At 27.7% G+C, this 25,018-nt stretch overlaps 1 protein-coding gene across 1 annotated transcript in view; it reads left to right on the top strand.

Annotated features, from left to right (window-relative positions):
* LOC111633996 (serine-rich adhesin for platelets-like) overlaps nt 1-25,018 on the top strand; it is a 158,988-nt gene that overhangs the window by 120,226 nt on the left and 13,744 nt on the right. The window contains exons 16-21 of the mRNA XM_023378663.1: nt 2,865-2,915; nt 2,994-3,164; nt 7,139-7,207; nt 7,305-7,402; nt 7,490-7,726; nt 10,739-10,843. Of these exons, the coding sequence (XP_023234431.1) occupies nt 2,865-2,915; nt 2,994-3,164; nt 7,139-7,207; nt 7,305-7,402; nt 7,490-7,726; nt 10,739-10,843 (731 nt within the window). The remainder of the gene's footprint in view (nt 1-2,864; nt 2,916-2,993; nt 3,165-7,138; nt 7,208-7,304; nt 7,403-7,489; nt 7,727-10,738; nt 10,844-25,018) is intronic.

Raw genomic sequence — 25,018 nt, 5'->3', positions numbered from 1 at the left:
AGAGTCGAAAAAACTGTCAACATGACCTTTGATATTGCTGCGGACCTGCCGCGCTTTTTTTGGCTTCGAGGATCGTCCCCGAAAGCCTGCTGAATCTTGCGAATGGTTTACACTCGGGTATAGCCAAGGTTTTTGGCAAAATTTGATGTAATATCGCTGCTCACGTTATTCAGTCATTTTCCAGCTTAGTGGAATCCGACGAGAGTGCACTACATGACCTCACTCATAGGCCGATTGCCAACGATTGACGCTTCCTGCAGGCGGGAAAAAATTCAGGGCTGTGCATGACTGTCCCCTCCACAACTCCACCGAAGGAGGCCTCTCGCGCATCATTGGTTTACGCGGAAAAAAAAAAGGTCCGATACTTTTTGAACAGACCTTGTATTCTTTTCAAATAAAATACTAAATACAGACAGATTCAGGTATTTATCAAATGAAAATAAGAACAGTAATGACCAAATACAAAAATTATTTATTTAAAAATCTTCCAGTTAATTGGAAAGAGAAATATTTATTTTAGATGTAAAGGAATCTATGCAATAAATACAATATTTCTTATTATATAAATGTATTTTTGTCAGACTGCAAATACATCTTGAATTTTCAGGGTCTAACAGTGGCTAATTGGTAGTTATCCTGGGTTGGTGCTTGACCAACAGACTGGCAACATGGAATTTCTGGATTTATTTTTCGCATGTCTGATATCTAAATAAGAACCAGTTTTTCATAGATAACTGCTCCTTGAAGGCATTTTCCTTAATTGACAAATTATATTACATTCCCTTATTCCATACACCAGCAAAAGCAACTTTCAGAGATATCATTAGTTATTTACTGTAGCATATATCAATGCAATACATAAAAGTTACAATCAAGGATATACAAAATAAAACAAAGATTTTCAGCAATTTGCATTTTGTGCTTTCATATTGAATGAAAATTTTGCACTGTGACTTGTTTCTTGAGAATTTATGCTGCAGTTTTAAATAAAATTAAAAATACAAAAAATTACAGAAAATATCATATAACGGACAAGCTTATTAATGATAAGTGCATACAATTTAACATCAGATAATATAGTATATCAAGCTGCAAAAGTCATTCATTAGAAAATAATCATAAACTATATACTCTGTTCTAGACAAAACTTATTATATGCCAAGGCTGTGTACAAGGGATTTTGGGGATTTAACCCACATTTAGTAATAATTAAAAAATGAAATTAACTTGTATTTATTTTGTACCTGTTCAGTTCCTTCCTAGTCTTCTTTATTATCCTTTATTATCCTTATTATCTATAGACCTATATTATAAAAATTAATAAAGTACATTATAAAAAATATTTTTTTTTAAAGCCTATCCTTTTAAAAATACTGTGCATGGACTGCTACATGCTTCAGTATTTTATTCTAAAATCTATTTACAGTTATTTTCATAGACCTAATAAGCCAGATGTTTAGTGGCGTGCTGTCCATGGAAGCTGTGGAAGTGCCTCTTGTATTTTCTAAAATATAAATACATATTGTGCAATTATTTTTATATTTTAATGTACTTTGAATTAATTTAAATTAATATTTTATTATAACCACATTATGTATTTCGTTACAAATTTCTATACACATGAAAAACAATGATAAGATTGCTACTGTATACTCGAATATAAATTTGTATATGCATATTCCCAATGGAAGCACTGTATTGTTGAATATGAGACAGCTTCCACGACAAAAATATTTGAATTGTGTAAAGCAGCCAGATTACAGGCATTTGCACATGCGCTTTACAGAGCACCAACCTCACGCAGTTTTGCTCGTGGATGCTACACATCAAAATATCGTATAACATTTCCAAATGATTCTGTTCAGGGCTGTCATAGCTTCCCTATCATCAAATGTCACTATACACCACTGTATATGTTATGTTGATTGATTAAAATTGCATAAAATAACATACTTCATTGTCAGAATAATTATAAAAATTTATAGACTGTACTCACTACAAAGATTGCCAAATATAGTGCTAAAGTTTTTTCATTACTGGTATTATTTTCAGGATATAATACAGTAGAGAACTGGAAATATCTAAGAATATATGCACTTAGTTTATAGATTATCAGATAGAAACTAAATACAAAAATCTAGCAACATGTTGCTTAACTTTCTTGGCAATATTTAAAATTTTGGTAGTGCCATCTGTTATGATATTTTATTTTTAAAACTTTTTATATTTTTAATTATTATAAAATGGCATAAATTTTAATTTGGGGTAAGAATGGTTATTATAAAAAATTGTAAATGCTAATAACAAAGAAAATCATCATTAAGTCCAACCATACTTGAGATATAACATACAACTCCCCTTTATCTCCTCACCCCATTGACCTTTAGCTACCAAAATTTAACAGCATCAATCCCCCTATTTCACAAACCTCCCTGCAAAATATCAGAAATTTTTGACAAAAAGCACAGGAGTTATTAAGCTTCAAAGAGATGAACAAAATTGTCCCCCCCCACATACACACTAACATCCATACATACATAAAAACACCCAAATGTTTTAGCATTTCTGAGTCCAAATGTATAAAAATCTGAGGAGTCATTTTTTGACCAATCTCCATACTTCCCCTCTGTTATATATAACAGAACCTAGAAAGTTACAATTTTTAAACATTTGCAATAGAGTAAAAATCTTTTTAAATTTAGTCACTTCACAATGACTTTTTCAAGGTCTCAGTAAATTAGTATTTTTTTTTTTATTGACAAAATAATTATTTTGTCAAAAAAAAGTATCTTAAATTATTTTAAAAATTATAATAATAAATTTTCTTCTTATAATAATAATAATAATAATAATTTTTTTATTAGGCATTTCTAAATCAGAGACAATTAATGAATCTGTTGAAAACATAAAGCAATGTAAGTTGAGAAAATCATAAGCATTTTTTTTTTAAATTGTTATAAAAAAATGTTTTAAATAATATTTCATAATTTTAGCTTCTGTAGCATCTTTGCCATTATCTCATGAAAAAATTAAAACTAATACTACTGCTACTACAACTACTACTATCACTACTGCTATTACATCTGTTACTACTACTACTACATCATTGGTAAAAAGCAATTTAGATAAAAAGAAAGTTCCACAAGTTAGTCAGTCTGCAAAAGGTAAATATAAAACATTATATTTACGCATCATGTTGAGAAATCTTGTATTTGAATAGTTATTATTTTACTTACGATAAATGTATTTATGTTATATCTTATACTTTTAATTGTGTGTGACTTTTATAAAATCTAAGAGTAAATATATTTCTTTGTGATATATTTTGTATTTTTTTATTGATTGCTATTTATAAAATAATTTTTATTTTCATGTTCTGGAAAACTACATTTTCTGATCAGGCAAAAATCTCTCTAGTCTTTCTTTTTCTTGTTATGTAGTTTTATTTTTTACATAATAGAGTAAGACATCATAACTATTAAAAATTCAATCTCATTCTATCTTTTGTAATAATCATTGCATTTCTAATATACTGTATATAAAGTGGTTATTATTGGAAAAGTTTTTTAGCAAGTAAAATTACTTTTAAATTAACATCTTAATGGTTGTGGCATTGTACTCTAAAATTCTAGGCCAAAACATTGTAACATATCCTTTCATTATGATTATTGTTGCTATTGTGCTTATCAGAGCCGTAACTAGGATTTTGGACGCCTATGGCCAAGAATGAAAATGGCACATTTTTAATTTTTTTTTAATAATAAAAATTAAAAATGTGCCATTTTCATTCTTGGCCATAGGCGTCCAAAATCCTAGTTACGGCTCTGGTGCTTATTGATCATTTCATTAAGCATATGCTTAATGAAATATTAAAACCTTATACCAGATATCATAATTAAATTAAATTTATCAATTATATATTCACTTTAATTAAAACATCTCATTATGAACTAGATATTACTAAGATCATCACCACCAATATATTGTACTTGGCAAATTGAATATAAAATTACATTAATAGGACTTGATACAATATGTATTCACAAGGTTTGATTTCACATCAAATCTTGCAAGTCATGTTTCTATTTAATGAATGAGAATAAATTATAAGCAAGTTATATTAAAAATTTACATCATTTGATTTATATGCCATTTCCTAACTAATACTTTCACTAATAGCTAACTTTCAATTGTTTCCAAAAATAAAAAAATTATTCAACATATAATGTATTAACATTATATGTTGAATAATTTTTTTTTATTTTTGGAAACAATTGAAAGTTAGCTATTGTTGTTATTTTATTTTATGAAAAAATTAAGTACGTATTTATTATTATTAAAATTGAAAATGACAGGAAAAATATACAAATATATGCTGCAAACTTCATAAAAACATTAAAAAGATCATTTTTAAATATACATTAATCTGTATACAGTAATACCTCAACTTATGCTACCCCAACTTACGTGAACCCGGAGTTACGCGATTTTCAAATCTTGTCGATTCCTCTTTTGTTTGAGCGCCACGCATCTCTTGATTACTCATTCCCCCCACACTATTGTTCAGCTTACATATTCGGACATGTCGCGCGGAATCGACACATAGCTACAATTTATTTTGTGTTATTTATTTCTGTGTTTATTATATCTACAGAGACTTGAGAGACTCTATGTGGCGATTTCTTGTAACCGTGAACAAATCAAAAGATGAGATAAGATTAACGAGAACATTTATTAGCTTACATACATCCAATTTGGATTTTACACAAATTGCGAAATTATACCCCGACTTACGCAAATTCGACTTATGCAGTTATTGCTCGGTCCCACCTATCGTGTAAGTTTGGGGTATTACTGTATATGTTAAAACCAAAATGTTCTGTTCCCATTGAAACTGAAACCAACACTTTATAAAAAAGCAGCGTGTAAGTATATCACATGGAGTCACTTGTGTGGTCTACAATTCGTTCCTCAAAAGGACCACTCATTAACTTCCTCTGTGGACTGGGCATGAATTCATGGAAAGAATTAATTAACAAAGGGAGAGAGAAGCCTTTGCATAGGGATAGGAGACACGAAAAAACTTCACTTTTGACTCAGACGTGGAGTTAAGAGATGGCTATTCATTTGTTCCTGTAGCAACTATTCTTTAAGTTTGGTTTTTGAATAATAACCTTTGCTTATATACAAAATACAGATATATAGGTTTAGTTTTATATTATTTTTAATAATATTTATCTGTATATATATTAAAAGCAAAATGTTCAGTCACTGCCACACACAAATAATGTAAATTTAAAAATTGACTTACAATTTGAAAATTTCAAAACAACTTTTAAATGGTTTTTAAAAATGTTTTAATTTTCAATTGATTTACTTTTAATTAGTTTTGATTATATTTTCTATTTTGGTTTCAGTTTCAATGTAAAGGCCAGAGTTTAATTATTTTGTTTTTTAAATTTAATTTTAATTTTTTTTAAAATTAATTTTTGGTTTAATTTATTTAGTACAGTATTAATTTAGTTTTTATAATTATTGGGCTGCAATTTGAAAAAATTGTAGACCTATAAATTTCCATTATCATCCATCTGTTGTCTGTCCTTCCGTAAATCTTGAGAATAGATGAAAGTAGAGACCAGATGTGGGAATCTTAGGGGCAGGAGGCCCTGATTAACTATATAGGAACTTCTGTTGCAAACTGAAAGTCATGTTATTTTTCAGCTTAAAAATTTTCCCCTGAAAGGAGTTGGCAATAGTCATTCTGGTCATCTATCTAACAGGAAAAGTATTATGTACAGGGGCAAGATATTACTAATTTGTAGTGGAGAGCATATATTTTAAATTATTTATTTATTTATTATTATGATTATTTTTATTTTTTTTTCACTCCTTACATTCTGAACTTGACTGTAAGTGATTTTGGAGACTAAAAGAAGTACTTAATGTTTTGTAGTTATACTTATACACATTCTATTATGCAATGGATGTGTATGTAAAAAAATGTGCTAAATTTTAAAAAATAAGTCAAGGCCACCTACAGACTTTTTCGAAATATTCAAAGTACTCTCATTTATTGAAAAAATATAATATAGTATGTTACTACATTAGAATAATGTTTTTAAATTTTGAAATATATCTTTTAAAGCTGACAATAGTAAGTTGAAGTACTGTTTTACACGTATCAGATAATTTAAAGAATATTATTTTTTAATAATTATTTATTTTATTTTGACTGCTTTTTTTGAACCCTTAATTACAACTTTTTTCTTTTGAAATATAATTATAGAAATTGTTTTAGTGTTTCGTACAAATGATGATAAAATTTTAATTTTTTTTTAGTAATTTCATTAATTTTTGTTTTATAAATTTGCCTGCTTTATAAAATTTTTTAAAATTTAATTTTAAATGAGTTAACATTAATTGAATTATCTGGCTACCTAATATGTTTAAATGTAATACATTAAAATAATATATATTAAATCAGTAATATATTAAAACATTTTTCTAAATTTATTTTTACAAAACAATATAAAGAGAAGACCATGTACATTATTATTATTATTGTATGTATAAATAAATTTTATTGCAGTTATTGTATATCTTGTACATAATTGCATAATTAATAGATCTAAATATCATTACTTATTAGCATATTTGTTATATATTTTATAAAAAAATATTTAGAATTTACAAAAAGTTTACAAAATACAGAGTCTAATCATCTGCTTTTGTTCTATTATTGACATTGATGATGGATTCTATGGTTTTATTTAGTTCTGTTGCTTATGAAAGCATTTCATTTTCCTTGACAGTTTCGAGCAATATCAATACTATTTTAAATTAAAATTATTCTTTGTAATCTTCCTTCCATAATCATAGGCTGCTCAGTTTAATATTCCTTTTTTTAATTTTCAAATATTCAAGCTCTATTAAAAAAATTAAATATTAGTTTAAGCATGTAAATTTAAGATTATTTTTATAATTTGCTATTTGACTTTAAGACTGATTATTGTGCTGGTTAATTTCATAAAAAGCAATTTTTTTTTCTAATTCAGATAATTTTTAAAATTATATTATTATTTGAAATTGTTTCTTTATTTCTTTTCTTAATATAAAATTTATTATTACATCATTGCAGATGATGATAAAAATGAAGCAGAAGTTCTGAAATTACTTAAAACAGAAAATACTGCAGAAACAGTCATAGGTAAAAAATTAAGTTGTATATATTATGCACAAAATGTATATTTTTAAAAACTATGACATACTTCAATTTTAATTTCAATTTAATTTATTCTTGATAGAATCAACAACATCTGAAAAATCTTCTGAGGAAAATAGTTACAAAACAGACAATACAGAAACAGTAAAAATAAATAAAGAAAAACAAAATATTACAAAAGTATTGTCAAATTGATTATTATTTGCTATTAACAAAATTTAAATTTCAGATTTTAGTTTGAAATTGAAATTTCTTTTTTATGTTAAGGATGAACCAGGAAAGAAAGTTCCATTTTTTGATGAAGCAGTATGGTCCATTAGAAGAAGTGAAAGAATTTTTCTTCATGAAGCTGGTGTGGTAAAGTCAACATATGAAAACAGTTCTTCTTGTTCAAGTAAAAACAAACGCACTATATCAACTTTAACCACAAAACTAACTGAAAAGTCATCATTATCATCAACTCTTTCCTTATCTGCCTTATCCAAATCTGATAATGTTGTAAAGGTATTAGAAATATATATAATTATAAAAAATAATTTAAGAAAATGAAATTTTTTTCACAATGTTTGTAGAGAATCGAAATATATGAAATATTTTGATTCACTCTACAGACATCGTGAATACACTTGATTGTAAGAGCAATAAATATTTTGAAAATTTCACAGTTCATAGTAGATAATCAATTTTCCTAGTTTTATGTGTATATATATACACAGTCAACTTGCATAAATTCAAATTGCTAGGGGAACAGAGTTAGTTCACTTTATTGAAAGTACAGTACATATTAACAATTTTCAGGATCAAGATAATAATTTATGGAGTTAGGGATTAATAGACAATTGAAATTTCTAAATTATATTTTGAATTAGTTTACTAAGTAAAGTTAAATAAAATAAAATTTATTTACAAAAATTATTTTCAAATCTAATAAAACAGAGGAGATGGTATTCATTATTTAAGTGTGGAGTAGTATATCAGAGTGGTTAAACAAAACAAAGCTAAAAGAAATTTTTTTTTCTTTTGAAGATTGTTTGAAAAATGGTAGAAAATATTTTTTGGCATGAAAGGAATAAAATAATGAGCCAAATTTGAAACAAAGTAGGTAAACCTGCCATCACTGTATTCGCCCCTGATATGCAAACTAGCATGTGTTTACTTGGGACCACATCCAGTTAAAAGGATGGACATCCTTAAACTTTAACGCCTATTTTCTGAGTACAGTAGAATCATCCGCTAAAACCAGATGCTTGAATTGCTCTGTGATTGAAGGCCAAACCCATCTATGCTTACTAGGAGAATAAAATCTATTATACTTAAAATAGCACTTATTACAGTACCACTTTGCTTTTTATACTTTTTGACATGAATAATAAAATCATTATTGGAAATAGGCTTATTTCTTGGGGGTTGTGAAGGTAATTTACAATTCAGTTTAACAAATTTTGGTTAAAATTTTGTTTGCTTTATCATATGAAAATTAATATCTTGATAATGATGTTTTGCCAGGGTAATGGCAAAATTCATTTTAATGTGAGAATTCATTTTATCTATGTTTGCTTTATGGTGTGTTGACTATATATGTATTAACAATTACTATTATTACTATTAATACACTTATAAATGTTTGTAATATGTTTTAAAACATAAAATGTTAATAATTTTTATTTAGCTATTTAATCAACACAGCTCAGAAAAAGTTTTTAAATGCATGAATTTTCTTAGCATAAGGTTGCCATTGAGAACAAATCACACAGGAACACTTTTAGTGGGAAAAGGTCGGTTTATTGATAGGAAAGGATGTGCATTTTGGACTTAATATCCTCTTCAGTCCTGAGATTATAGTGACAGTTAGAACAACACAACTCATGAGAAGACATAGGTGAGATGGGGGCCCTTATACACATTATAATAGTATAACAACGTGTTATAGGCTGTGAAATAATTCTGATGAAATGTACAAAAAACATAGACCAGATAGGAGAGGTTAAAAAGATGCGAGTATTCCCTGTATCACTCACTGAATGTTTGGTTTTTTTCACCTATCAATAAACCGACCTTTTTCCACTAAAAGTGTTCCTGTGTGATTTGTTCTCATTGGCAACCTTATGCTAAGAAAATACATATAGTAAATAGAACAGTAAGCAACCAATATTTTTTAAATGCAGTTTACTAATTTACAAATTTTTCTTGTGGGGGAAATGAGTGAATATTTTGTTTAATTCAAGTCAACATGAAATATCACCCATTAAATAGTGTTGAAAATACTTTTGAAATAAAAACAGATTTACTTTTCAGTTCTTTTCAAAGCTCTGTTTAGTTTTGTTTTGATTTTTATGAAAATTAAAACCATAGTTCAGTAAATGAAGCCATCTTATTCTCCTTGTAAGTGCATAACTATGTAAATAGACAGTAATATAACAAGTGACTGAACTGATTGGAAACTGTAAACATTCCAATTTCACTTTTAAAACGTGGTTTCCCTGCATTTTGGTGAATTTTTCTAATTGATGTCTAAAGGCTTAGCCAAGGCATTGCTTCATTTTATTGTAACATTTTTGTAGCTATTATCATAATACTTTTTTTTATTCTACAAATTTCTCCAGGATTGTTTTAATTTTTCCTGAACTTTGTTCATGCAATTGGTCATATTCTGCACCTCTGGTAACCAGTTTCTCTGCCAGAGGCATAGTCAACCTTCTGTTTTTGAATTATACGAATATTCAGTCATTCTATCACCAATTAATAATTTTTCTTAAAAATACTTAACTCATGTTTCAAATTATTTGATAAAATATTATTAGAAAATTAATAGTCAATAAGACTAATTTAGAAATTTTCATTTTTAATTTCAGTAGTAATAAAATTTATAAGTTTACCTTTTAATTTGGTTATATTTATTAAAAATATTGATATAATTGAAGTTTTGGAAAAGACTTTCTATGCATTGTTTTTAAACTTTATAATTGATTATCTGAATTATTATTATTACTATCATTATTTAAACAGAAATTTTCTGGATATTCTATTTACTAGTATTAACAGAGGTATCTTATTAAAATTAATGAGTTATGCCAAACAATCACGGTGAAAAATAGTATAATATATAGCAAGATAATTATTATACTTTTCAATAATATTTTTGTCAAAATAAGCATAAAATGTGAAAAATTTGTAAAAGACTGTAAATTTTAAATATAGATAAATACACAAAAATTGCAGAATACTATGTGTTTTTTAAAACTTTTATTTTAAATTATTTTTATTTAAACAAATAATTTCATGTCAAAATTTCAGTTATTGCAATTGCATAATAATAATAATAGTAATAATAATAATAATAACAACAACAACATAAAAAGTCAGTAATTTGTCATTTTTTGTTTGATTGTCATGTCTGGTATAATTAAACTATATCAGACATGACAATCAAACAAAAAATGCAAAATTATATACATTATCGTGATTTAATCATGATATATGCTATGACTATTTATTGATTTATAATTTTTTTCCTAGGCAAAATTAAATCATAAGACTTCTGATTCTGTTCTGAAAACTAAAAGGAAAATTCCTATTAAAAAATCAAATGAGTTAGCAGTTAAAAAGACATCTAAAGTGCAGGCAAGTATAATTTGTAATGATTTTTTTATAATGTTTTGTTTTATTAGAAATTTTAAGATAACTATGATGATTTTCTTTATATATTTTATAAATACAAAATAAAAACAAAATCTATATATGTTCAATGTTTTAATGGATACATTTCTAACAAAATATTTAATTTTTATTTTCAGTGTTACTTAAAAATAAAATTAAATATTTTAAATTGGAATGTACATTTAAAAATGCTTATTCCTATAAATTGAAGCTTATTAGAATGATGTAGTAGAAATAGATTCTAATAATTTGATAAGTTCAAATTAATGCAAAATAATATTTAAAAAACTTCTTGTTGAAATGTCACACATGAAATCAATGTATCATTATATCTTGAATATTGGTAATTAATAATTGAATGTGAGAAACATGTTAAATCAATTATTCTTGAATCACCAATAAATCTTCCATATAACAAATCTTACTTAATTTATTGGCTTTTGATTTAAGTAACAGTACCATGTTGTTTGAAAAATATTTTGGTAAATAGATTTATAGTGTTCATTATGTGCACAAGATAAATTAACAGTAATTTGATATAAATATATTATCATTCTGCAACAAATTTATTTTACAAAATATGATAAATTTTTTGGTATCAAGCACTTTTGAGGCACATGCAATGATGGTTTGTAATGCAAGAACAGTACTTAAGCACATTAAACCAAAATAATAAATAAGATGAGAGAAGGGAGAAAGATAAAATACACTAATAAAGGAAAATTTATTTGTTGGCTAGTCAGCTTTCATTGCTTCACCATGATCTACCCTTGACTTTTGTTATTCACAAATATGACCCTGCTATGTTGTAAATTTTCTTCAGGAGTGAATTTGAATGTACTTGAGCTCAAGAAAAAAATCCAAAAGTTCTTATCTGGATAATCTAGTAGTCTCTGATTTACCAGTCAGTATTATATGAAAACATATTTTTATTTCTTCTTCTTCTTCAGTAACTCAGAAGCATCCAAAAAGTCTAAAAAAAAAACAAAAATGTTTGTTGTCCTGTCTTGCCACAATTTCAAATAGTTTGCTCTTACTGTAATCCACTCACATTGCCCTTTGTATAATGATATCAAATGCCATTTCAATATCTTTCTCTGACCCATATGATTTTATACTAATTAATTAGTGATTGCCTTTCCTGTCCTTTGTTCTTTTTTGACTAAAGAAATGTGATTCTGAGATTGTCACAAATTCATTTAAAAGCTGAATTGACAACAACACAATACTAAATATACAAACAAACAAAAAACTACTCACAATGTCAACCAAATTCCAGCAATTAAACTGTTACATGAACATTTTCATCTATCTTCCAGTAGACATCTTTCAGGTAGAATATTACGATTCTATGATGAAATCCTTCATTTCAAATTGCACACACCACTTAGTAGGTGTGGTGCCTGTCTATTGATGGATGCATGTGACATCATAGAATTTATGTCAGACAGAATGTCATCAGATAGGTGTCGATGAACATAGAATTTCCAAGCTAGTGGGAATGATGCCACTTCCTTGTGGTTGATGATGCATTTCTTTACAGAAGCCTTGTAGATCTCATATTACTCCAAATGTTGTAAGAGGATCCTGTCATTCGTAGAATGAAGGATCATGGATAGATGAAAGAAAATCTCCAAACCAGGTTCTGAAGCATAAGAAGCGAGAGCAGTTGTAAAACAGTCTTTTTTGATGCCCTCCTAGTGTAAAAAGGCTATTTTACAACTGCCCTCGCTTCTTATGCTTCAGAACCTGGTGTGGAGATTTTCTTTCATCTATCCAGGATCCTTCATTCTACGAATGACAGGATCCTCTTACAACATTTGGAGAAATATGAGATCTACAAGGCTTCAATAAAGAAATGCACCATCAACCACAAGGATGTGGTGTCATTCCCACCAGCTTGGAAATTCTGTGTTCATCGATACCTATCTGATGACGTTCCATCTGATGCAAATTCTATGACATCACATGCATCCACCAATTGACAGACACCACACCTACTAAGTGGTGTGTGTGCAATTTGAAATTAAGAATTTTATCGTCGAATTGTAATATTTCACCTGAAAGATGTCTACTGGAAGGTAGATGAAAACGTTCATGCAACTGTTTAATTGCTGGAGTTTGGTTGATATTGTAAAAAGCTGAATTAAAAATATTAATGTCAGATGTTTGAAATAATTACATCTTTATATGCATTCATGAGTAAACATGAATGCATATAAAGATGTACATTATTAATTTTCTGCATAAAGCTTTTAATAATAACAAAAAATAAACAATGGTCTGTGTGACGGTTGGGAGAACTGTGAGCTCTAGTTTCCTAATAATGAGTTCACAAAGTGATCCTGACATCAGACTTTTCATGGGTACACTTTTGTTTTACTTGTAGATCTCACTGTTGAAGGAGAAAATGGATGAGTGGTTTAATAAACCACTTATCTTTTCTCCATAATCCTGTGATGTCAGAGAGATATTGGTATGTGTTTGGAATATGGGATAGCAGAATGTCTCTTAAGGACACAGAAGCAAGGCTCAATTAGATAGTAGAGGAATATAAGCTTACAAATGCATTTGCAAGCATCTTCCATTAGTATTATGTGATCAGCAAATACTTCAGTTGAGCTAGGAGTAAATCTCCAAGCAGAACAAAAATGCAATTATGGGAGCCCATTGTCAGGGTCATCTAGTGATCTTGTCATTAGCAAACTAGAGTTTTCAGTTTTCTCAACCCTCACACAGCATCATTAGTTATAAATGTTATGCAGATTAAGTCTTGATCATTTAATAATATGAAATTATGTTTTTTTGTGTGTTATATATGTAGATGTTTGTGTATATGTATGTATGTATGTATCTATATATATACATATACTGTAAGTATATAGTGCATATGTGTGTGTTGTGCCAAATCCAGGAATGGTGCTCATTTTGTGAAATAGGTAAAAATTTGCATAATTTGTGAAATCTGTACTTGAACTGCTGATTTCATGAATTAGCCAAGTTTTCTATCAAATTCACAAAATATGCCTATTTCACAAAATCAGCATTTTATATTTTCTAGTAAGATACCAACATTTGGTTCTCATTTAATTATGACTTAGAAAATGTTAGGCAATGATTTATTTTAGTATTGTCTTCTTACTTGAACATTATTTAATGATATTTTATATTTCCTAATGGTGTTTATTTATATAAAATGGATTTATACATTCTCAAGTTTAAAAAATTTAATCATATAAATACAAAAGGTAATAACATCATCATTAGTTTCAGTTTCATGAGCAAGTTGACAGAAAATAGAATTATAATATAAACTGTTTTTAATCAATGATTATTGTATTTTAATTTTATGTTAATAATTTTTGTAATAAGTTAATTGATTATTATATAATCTGATAAACAGTTATAGTGGTATAGTTTTCTTATATTAATTAAATATTCTACTCTTTTGGCTTAAGATTTGGTACTGAATTGGACATTTTTTAGAGTTAAATGTTAACTTTACATTAATGCTATAATTTGGAATTCTTTACATTAATGTTATAATTTGGAATGAAAAACTAAAAGACTTCTTTGTCTTTTAGTTTTTCATTCAATAACTGAGGCAGCCCACTCAAGAAGGCAAAAATCATTTGTGTTGTAATAAAAATGTACTGAAGTCAGTCATCTGTACCAAATACCATCAACCAATGATGGTATTCAGTACAGATGACTGGTTTCTGTATATTTTTATGTAAATGCTAGCTGAAGAAGAGTGAAGGAAACTCAAAATGCATACTGGAAAATAAAGCTGTTTCTCTTCATTCATTCATCCTCATTAATGAATGTTTGATAAGTCCAGAATAATAATAATCTGTTTGTAGATAAAAAGTGTATTAAACTTTACATTAGTAAGGCATTATGTAGATGTTACATACTACATTAGGATAAACGACTTCCAACAACCTAACACTGCGTTGAATAATAACAATCCACGTAAACCTTTTTTTACAAGTGTTATGTCCGTAGTAAATTCCACAAGTACTTTCGACCTCCACCGAGGTCTGCTTCAGGTGGTGACTGGCTGTGTTTCGTCCCGACCATCGTAACGATGTTGCCAACGATGTAAATAAATAAATGTGGACTTGTATTTGTACTTGTGGAATTTACTACGGACATAACACTTGTAAAAAAAGGTTTTCGTGGATTGTTACTACATTAGGACTTAAGCATATACAGATGTAGTAGAAAAAAGTACAAATTTACAGCAAAAACTTTAAAATTAGAAACTGTATAACAACAGTAAATGAAAATGAAATAAAATGAAAGCTCTCAAAAATGTGTAAGTTTATAAAATTTGCTACAATGTTTGTATAATGGCACAATTGGCTATTTCATGAATTTGGCAGGAATATTGTCAAATTTGTGAAATTGGCAGTTGACATGCCAGTTTTTGCCTATTTCACAAAACAACATTCTTGGATTCAGTGTAACATATACAGTCGACCCCCCTATAAGATCATTGATTTTTCCGTTTTATCTGAATTACATGTTGTACGAGTCACTTAGATTTTACAAATATGTGAGCCATTCATAGTCCGGCACACGTATTTGTAAAATCTAAGTGACTTGTACAACATGTAATTCAGATAAAACGGAAAAATCAATGATCTTATAGGGGGGTCGACTGTATAACACTAGGTAAAAGAATATTCGAATTAATAGATGCACTAGGCTTTCAGAGTAACTGGAAGTTATTAGGGCATAACTTCCAGTTACTCTGAAAGCCTAGTGCATCTATTAATTCGAATATTCTTTTACTATCTGTTAATGCAGTGCATTTTCTACTAACTTTTATACAACTCTTGTTATGCTTTTAAATATTTATTATTAAATCACAGGTGTTGAGCATCCTTCTGCTGATTTTGTTCCAAAGTTTTGTTCCATGGTTTTAAAGAAGGCCTTGAATTTGGTCCGTATTAGGTTCTCAATTGAACGGCTGAGATTTTGCACTACTTTCTCATGTCCTTTTACACCTGAATATGGATCTGTCTGTACTGGCCCTTTTTGTTAACTGTCTCATTAAACAAAAATATAGACTTTACTTAATTTCAATTAAAAAAAAAAAAAAAAAAAAAAACTGCCACGGAAGACATGCTTACATATATTGTAAGATATTGTAAAAATACTGTAAAAATAATATATGTACTGTAATTGTAATTTCAATTATTTAATGTTTTTCTATGTTAATTTAACTGGCTATGCAAAGCGGTGCCAGACATGTAATACTTCGGCATTACGTAAATAAAAGAGTTGTGTGTGTGTATAACACTAGGGCGAATAAAGTAATGCACATCAAATGTAAAAATGCTTGATATATAACTTTAGACAAATGACATATAAATCATATCCAAAATGTAAATTAGCAAAAATTGAATAGAATTTTAAAAATTTATTTGTACATAAGCATGTGCACATCTGACATATATGCTTGTATCTCATACTTGTAAATTTGGAAGCAATTTTTTATTTTGTAATCTCACAAAATGGGGCATAAATAAAATGAACTGTTCATAAATGAGTTTATTACTATAACACAGTATGCAACTACAACAAGAAAAAACTGTGAAACATTCTGTAGAAGAAGGAAAGACTAGACAACATTTGCATCAGATAATATTGAGATGTGAAGCTTCAAATAGTGCAATTTATAAGAAATTATCTGGTCTTCTTGTGGTATAATTGGCTTGAGTTGGAAGAGCATTTGGTAAGAACCCAAATTTGAGTATCATGTAACTATATTCAAATTGGGAATGAAAAAATTTATTGTGAGCAGGATTACAGTGAATAAGTTGGGAATCAAAGTTAGGGTAAAAGAAACCATACTAAAGTTTACAGGGTCACTAGAGTGATACTTCAAAAATTGTAGGAAAAGAAGCAAAAAGTTCTCATTATCTTGCAAAAATAAGTTTCATCTTTGATGAGGATCAAAGATGACTTCCAAAAAGCTTCTGGAAAGACATTTTCTAATGCTTTAAACCCTTTTACTCTGATCTATTAGCAAAAATTCAAAATGCAAACTAAATTTACAAAGTAGCATACATTTTTCAGTCAATGGATGAAAATGGGAACATTTTTAATCCATATTACTTAAACTTCTGCTTTAATGGTTCCATTTATCAGAATGAATGCATTAAAAAAAGATTGATAGTGCTGGAATATGAAAGGAATCGGACTAATGAACTTTTATGTAAAGTCCAAAAAACCATGCATTTTATGAGCAGAGATGATGATACCCTGAACATAACACAAACATGAAAAATTAAAATATTTTAAATGTAAGGCTTGAGTATTCTAGAACTTTGGAGAAAACCAAAAAGCAAAACTACACATTATGAATCACATGGACCAGAAGCTGTGTTGTCCCAACATCTAAGAGAACATTCTGTTTTCACTACATTGTTGGAACATTGAAAGGCATTCTATTTTCTTATCATGCTGTTTCTTGAACCTCCTTGTAATAGAGTCTGCCAATGGGACAACACTGGCATTATTCCTGTACAGGAGGTCTGGGTTCTCATTATAGAAAATAATTCTCAACCAAATAATGTTGCTCAGTAAGACATGCTTTCTTCTCTTAGCAAATCTTATTGCTTTCCTCAAACATAAGCCTCTGACTACTGGCAGTAAAGTAGAACATTCAGGAGGCAAACATATTCTGTAAATCGAAGAAGAAAATAATCAATAATCCCAGTGAATGGCAATTAATAATTAATACATGGCAGTAAATTCGAAGATGTTTTGCACAACTTCACGACAGCTTTTATATAGGATTTTTCTGATGTAGCCATATCAACACAATCTCCATGATATTACTGATTTACAACAAAACAAAATATGCAATACCAACAAACCAGCAATAAAGACCAGGATCAATAAAGTAGTTGTGCATGAGCATGAAATGACAATTATGGAAGATGCTTCAGCTGGGAGTTGTAAGGGCTGTCATATCTGCTCTCATTGCTTAAAATAATAACTGAACATGATGTAGGTGTAAGAAAAATTCTATGAACTATAAAAATCCAACCAAAAGACAGATAGTTTAGGTTTGTGAATTTACTTATTGGAAACTCCTTAATTATAATTAGCAATATTACATATTGACATGGCTCCACTTTATGCGAGAGTTTTAGTACTGGAGTTCTGAAAAATAATGTGCATTATAGATTGAAGGCAAATTCAATGTAGCTTTCATTGCCATGAAGAGAACAATACTACTGATGTTGAACAAAAAATGCAAGACTGCAGTGGAGATATAAATAAATGTTGCAAACAGATACTGGCTAACATTAGTATTTAGTTCTTTTTTCTCATGAAAAAAGAATGGTTAAATGGATTATTAACATTTATAAAAAGAACTATGTTAATTTTTTATTTTACAAGGTTTGATAATAGATATGGGAAGAATTTTATTCATTGATTTTTACAAATTCAGCATGTATATCAGGTTGCCAAATATCTGAAAAATAGTAGGAAGTATTAACATAATGTCTGCTTTCTTATGAACCTGAGATTAATAGTCTGACTAGATTTTGCATAATGCATTAATACATAATTTTCAAAATCAATTAAGTTATTATAGAAATAATATATGAATGTTAGGCTATGGCTATTGCATAGCATAATTTCACAAGTTTTCTGTAGAATTTAAGTCAAGTGTTTTAGCACAATGTATGTATGTATGTTGCAGAAAGACAGCAATTTGACATAAAAATTGGAAACATAAATTTTAAAATGTTTAAAATAAGACAAGATTTGACGTGCTTGTAGTTTTACTTATGACAGATTGAATATCTAAAGTAGTATTGAACACTGCAGAGATTTTTGTACCAGGTACTAAAGATAATTCAGGTAATGCATGCTGTTTTTCAACTTTTCAAAATTTGTATTAATTTATATTTTTTTCTTACAATTTAAACAAAGATGGACTGTTTATATTAAGAATATGAAAACCGATTACTTATTATAATATGTAAAAATTATTATAGTGCATAAAAGTGAAATGTTGCCTTGTGAGGGCATGTTTACATGGGAGTTATATTTTGGAGAGTATGCAATGTAGAAATATATTAAAATTCTAGAAGATTCTTCCTTAAATGAACATTTACCAACTTAAACAGTTATTGATTTTCATCAATTTATTAAAGAACTAATTTATTGACATAAATAAGGATATTAAACATCTCAATATGTAAATCCACAATGCACGCAAATACTTTGATAGTACTGATTTATGCTAATAGGCAGAGTGACATTAACTAAAGTCCATCATTTACTTATAGGAGATAGCCAGGGATAAAAACTTTTGTGACAGTACTGTGACATTAAGTGGGTTCGACTTGAAACATTTTTGCAATTTTAAAAGTCTAGTAAATTATGAATTTGCGAGAACAATCTGTAATACTTCTTCTAATAAAATTTTTTATAATGTTAGATTATATTTTTAACTCTTTCTAAACTCCTCACAAATTCTCTTTACACCTTCAATTTGAGGGAAGGTATTAATTTAGTAATATAAATAAATTTAATTTACATTTTCAGTTTTTGTTGTTGTAACAAAAAAGTTAGTTTCCAATTAAGTTTTCTTCTAGTTTTCCAGGATTTATTAATGAATAATTTTAAAAACTGCCTTTTCCCCCTTTTTTGAAGTCATTTAGTTTTATAATTATGGATTAATAACAAGATAAAATTATTTTTATTTAATGAAATTTATTTTAAACTTTTAATAGTTTAGTAAATAGGAAAAATAATTTTTTTTTCTATTTACTAAACTATTAAAAGTTTAAAATTTAGTTTACAAAGTTGATCTTTTAAAAAATTAAATTAATAATTCATTAGAAAGAACAGTCAAATGGTAAACAATTTCCAAGCTTTAATCTAGTTTTTAAAATCATTTTGTTCATTTATGATTTTCTTCACATTGAAAGATTGTATCTTTTAAATTTGCATGCAATCTTAAACAAATATCCGAGTAATCAATACCTATCCCTCTAGTGACTAAGTGGATAAAACTACTGAATGTTGTTCTTGGGTTTATGCTCAACCAACAGCTGACTATTTTGAATTTTCCTAAGTTTATTTGCAAGTGTAAAACTTAAATAGAGACCAGTTTCACATAGAAAGTCCTCTTAACAGATTACTCTCATCTTATATTGCCTTAGATACCTGGTTTTGTTTGATGAGCTGACATTTAGGCCCTAATTTGAAGCCATTATTGATAGCAGAAAAATTAATAAAATGTTAATGTAATTTTTTGTAATTTTATAATAAAATTTTCTGTACATTTAATATTTTTTATGTATAAATTTAGATAATATATTCATACCTTGAGTATATTATCTAAACTTTTGAGACAAGCGTAAGTTTGCCTGAAATAATTATAATGTTAAGATTTTTGCTAATCTTTTATTTTAAAATTTTACAATAATCTTTAAAATAAGTCATAATTATTTATAAAGCAATTTGATGCAGTAAAAGTTTAAGCAATGAAATTGATAATAAATTTGAGAAAATGTAAAATTAATTAATATAAGCATAACAATATAACCAAAATCTGATCCATTAGCCTAACTTAAGTCTAAATTGTTGGACGATTTTTTTGGCTATATCAAAGCTAATTTTAATTAATTAAATATCTGAATTTGCCCTGAACAGTGGTGTAGAAATTCTCATTTTTTGGGAAGTGCTCAAAAATATCATTTGCTAAATAAAAAAAAGAATATTTAATTATTAACAAAAATGCACAAAATATATTTTAAAAATCTCTTCTGGGATTTGAGATTTTATACTAAAGGCATCTCATACTCTTAGAGACGTGTGCTTCACAATTTAAGAACTATTGTTCTAGGATAACCACTCTTACTACATGATTCAACAAAAAAGAAGAAATTTATTTCAACAAAAGCTATTTTATCTCTCCACTCCCATACATATGTTTATTTTATTTTTTCTCTTTCTGAAGAAAAAAGAAGGCAATTTTTAAACATTATGGAGAGTATTGCATAGTGATAATGTTTCACTTAGATTTTCTCTTAGGAAGAGCCACTCTCATTCCTATACACTTAAGCTAAAAATAGACAGTTCAGATTCCATCTTGTATAAAGATTAATAATTAAATTCAAAAGTAATTTAGAAATTCTAGAAGAAAAAATCAATCAGGAACAGGACTTGAACTCTCAGCTTCTGCTTACTGTGCAGATTGTTATTAATTTTGCTACTTGGACCCTCTATCTGATCTACCCATCACTACCCTGTTTAGACTATATAATCTTACTAATCCAGATTAATCTTTTCTTCCAGAATTTCTTAAATTATTTAATTACATTCATAATTAATTAGATATCCAAATTTTACTTAATCAAAGTTAGCTTTAATATAGTTTAAAGTCTAAACTGCCAGATTATTTTATATTATATTTATATATACATTTTAAATTGTAAAATCAGCTCATTGTTTTCTTTTACATTTGATTTTTTTGGCTGTTATAGACTTAATGTAAAAAAAAATATTGCTCTTTAATTATAAAGATCAATCTTAATATTTAAGAAAGAATATATAGAATATACATCAAAGCTGCTTAGTTCAGGGAGCATATAGTTCTTTAATGTTAGAAATGTTTTAGATCTTTTTATAGATCATTGTCAACTTATGTAACTATGTTCAAACTAAGAATGACAGTTGCAAATACATAAGATTGAACAAAATTCAAATGTAAAATATGGTTTGCCAACAGAATAAATATATCATTTTTACATTTGAATCTCTTTCAATCGTATAGTATTTGCAACTAACATTCTTTGTTTGAGCATATAAAAAAATCTAAAATGTTTCTTTTAGAAAGAAATGTTAAATGTTAAACTTTTAAACTTCTTTTAAATGTTAAAGAACTGGTTGCCTAAACTATGAAGTTTTAATGTATATTCTATATAAAATGGTGCCAGTGTTGTCTGAATTAGTTAAGAAAGAATATAACAAAATTTTAATAGCATATTACATATTTAATTTCTAATTGGAGATATGCATCAGATTCTCTTTTTAAATACTTGCTTTTAAAGACTATTATATTTCTTTCAGATAAAATATCTATCATGAAATTACCATGACATCCAGCAACAGGAAATCAATTATCTCAGTGGTGTGTGACCAAAGAGGGGGTGCAAAAATGCTTGTGGAGGCACAGAATTTTCCCACTTTCAATAAAAATACACACATTTACTTATTTTATTGTTTATTTATAGAAATAGTTTTGTTCATGTAACAACAAGAACAATAAATATTTCCATGTTAATAGGAATATGAGTCAGGGATATGGTGCAAATATTGAAACAGCTCTTCAGGTGCACACTTCCAAATTATCTAATCCAAAATGGGGAACCTTTTTTTTTTTTTTTTTTTCTTCTGAACATTCTCAAATGTTACATAGCATTTTAAATTAATTAAAATGACAGATTTGTAATTTTTAATTCATGATTTCTGAACACTATAATTTTTTCATTTTGATTTATTAATTGCTGGTTTGGATCAGTTTCTGAAAGCAATAAAGAAAGAGCACCATTTTTCTGCTAAGTCTTCAAGTATTAATCACTAAGTTACACAGTAAAAATATTTCTAGTTTTTACTTAAATAATAATAACACAACAATATAGTAGCATTTAAGTTACATGTAGAAATTCATATAAATGAAGCATCATTTTAAAAAAACTAAAATTCATTAAATTTTAATATAAAGTTTTTGAGAATATTAGAACCTATATAATTCAAGAAATACAGATCAGTTCTTTTTAGAGATAAAAAAAAGGAAATGAATATATTTCAATTAAATTATGCATGTAGTTTTATGAAGTCTCCATCAAGTAACATTTGTCCTAACAATGAAAGGTTCCTACCCCTGATCTAATTTATTCCTATATTTTTTGGTATTTTATTGCTATTTCTCTAGAAAAATAAATTTTTCAAAAATAATAGTACAATAGGTGCTGCTTATTGTAATCAGTTTTCTAATATTGTCGAAATTAACATGTATATTAAATAATGTTACAAAACTTTTGCTTATTATCATCATAATAAGCTTTACATTACTAATGACAAATTTGAATTTACTTAGATGTTTAGCAACCATCAAGACAGATAATAATGCTTATAAGTCATATTGTTCCAATAAAAAACATGACAATAAAAATCACCACAATGGTCAGAATCAATTTAAAACAATCATTCAATCATATAAGATGTTTAATCTTTATATGTTAAATGTTTGTTTTAATATTGCACTCAATACTGTATACATTACTGTAGTTTAAATTTTGATTTCTGGCACTTATTACTTTATTTATAGGCTCACTGTATGATGTTGAAGACTGCAATCTTCATTACTGTAAAGTACAGTACAGTACTATTATACTAAGAAGTACGGTATAATACTGTACTGTACCTCTTAGTAGAATAAAAGCAAATAAGAAATGCAAAGATTTATCCTTCAAAGATAAACTTGAAATTTTAGAACGCTGTTACCAAAAATGAGTCAATGACAATGTTCTGTGCAGTTAAAAAATTTCACAGCAAGTTTTATGCAAGATTTTGATAAATGGAGCTGTGCTGTCTTTCTATTTTGGATAATTTTATCAAAATAGAAAGGCAGCAGGGAAAAATGAGAACATGGTGTGCAAGAGAAATTGAACCAGAAAAGATAGTGAAATTGAGTTAGTTTTGAAGCTTTGGTTTAATAATAATTGTGAAAAAATGCGGCTGTTAATGTGCACTAATGCATCATAAAGCAGAAAAAGTAGCTAAAAATATGAAAATGCTTGAATGGTTCAGTTAATGGAGAATATTGTGTACAGATGGAGGAGAAAAGTTCTGATTCTTCACCAGCTGAGTTGTGAATAAAGACAGAATGGCTATGAATTCTTACTGAATATTCACTGAATCTACAATGCAGATAGGCAGCATTTTATTTTTGTGCACTGCCAAATCATATTTATGTTTAAACATGAAAGTGCTAAAGAATTTGTATCACTGAAGGGACATATTACAATTCTTAACTGTGCTAATATGCAAAGCCAGAAACAAAGACTTTTAGTTGCTATAAAAAGTAATTCTAGCTGTTTTAAGGATGTGAAAAATTACTATTCAAATGGAAATGCCTGAATAAGAACTGAACAATTTTTAACAACTGATTGGTTAAATGAGATATAAAGTAGAAACTAAAGATTGGTTTGCTGAGTAGACAATTATACAGCACATTGTGTGTTAATTAAAATTCAACATTAAAATAATATTCTTTTCAGCTAATACATCACTGATTCAGCCATGCAATCAAGGAATCATATCTAATTTAAAGAAATAAAATGTATGCAAGATACCAACTCTAAAACAGTCTAATGCAGTAAAACTTTCTTTATTCAAATGTTTTCAGTCATCTTAAACAATCTTCTTTAGGAAAAAGATCATTTAAGATGATTGAAAACATTTGAATAAAGTTTTACTGCATTAGTTTTAGAGTTGGTATTTGTACAAGTGTAGTTCATATAGGAGTAATAAGTTGTATGCAAGATTTTAGAGAATTAGATGCTATTCAAAACAACTTCATAGGGAAATTCTTTTGTCAACAGAAGTCATATATTTGACATACTATATCATTCGGCAATATCAAAGGGTCAAAGTTTTTTTTTTAAATAAAAACAGAGAAAATGAAGTGTCTGTTGAAGAGGAATAAATAACACTATAAAGATACACCAAAAGAAAAAGTTTAAAAATTGGTTGGCAGTTGACAAGGAAATTCCAGTGTCTTCTATGATATATCATCAGAAATATGCCAAATTGTTACTGAAGAATTGTGTGATGAAATCAAGAAAATCAACGTGAAGACAGTTTAGATTCTCCAATAATTGTTAAGATATTTGTTATAAGAATTTTTTAATATTATGTGATTCAATAAAACTGGAATTTTCACTAATTGTGGTCTAATTACTTTCATCGCATAATGTTATCACTTGATTATCATCATCAGTATAGGCTAGTCCCAAAGTGATTACAATAAGTGGCACCTAGTGTATATCTATTTTTTTTTTATTTAATATAAATAAATGCAATATATATATA

This window comes from Centruroides sculpturatus, unplaced genomic scaffold (genome assembly GCF_000671375.1).
Source record: "Centruroides sculpturatus isolate CEXI.00-Female unplaced genomic scaffold, Cexi_2.0 scaffold826, whole genome shotgun sequence".
NCBI lineage: Eukaryota > Metazoa > Arthropoda > Arachnida > Scorpiones > Buthidae > Centruroides > Centruroides sculpturatus.
Note: the sequence above shows the minus strand (reverse complement) of the source record. Positions and strands in the feature narration are given on the sequence as shown.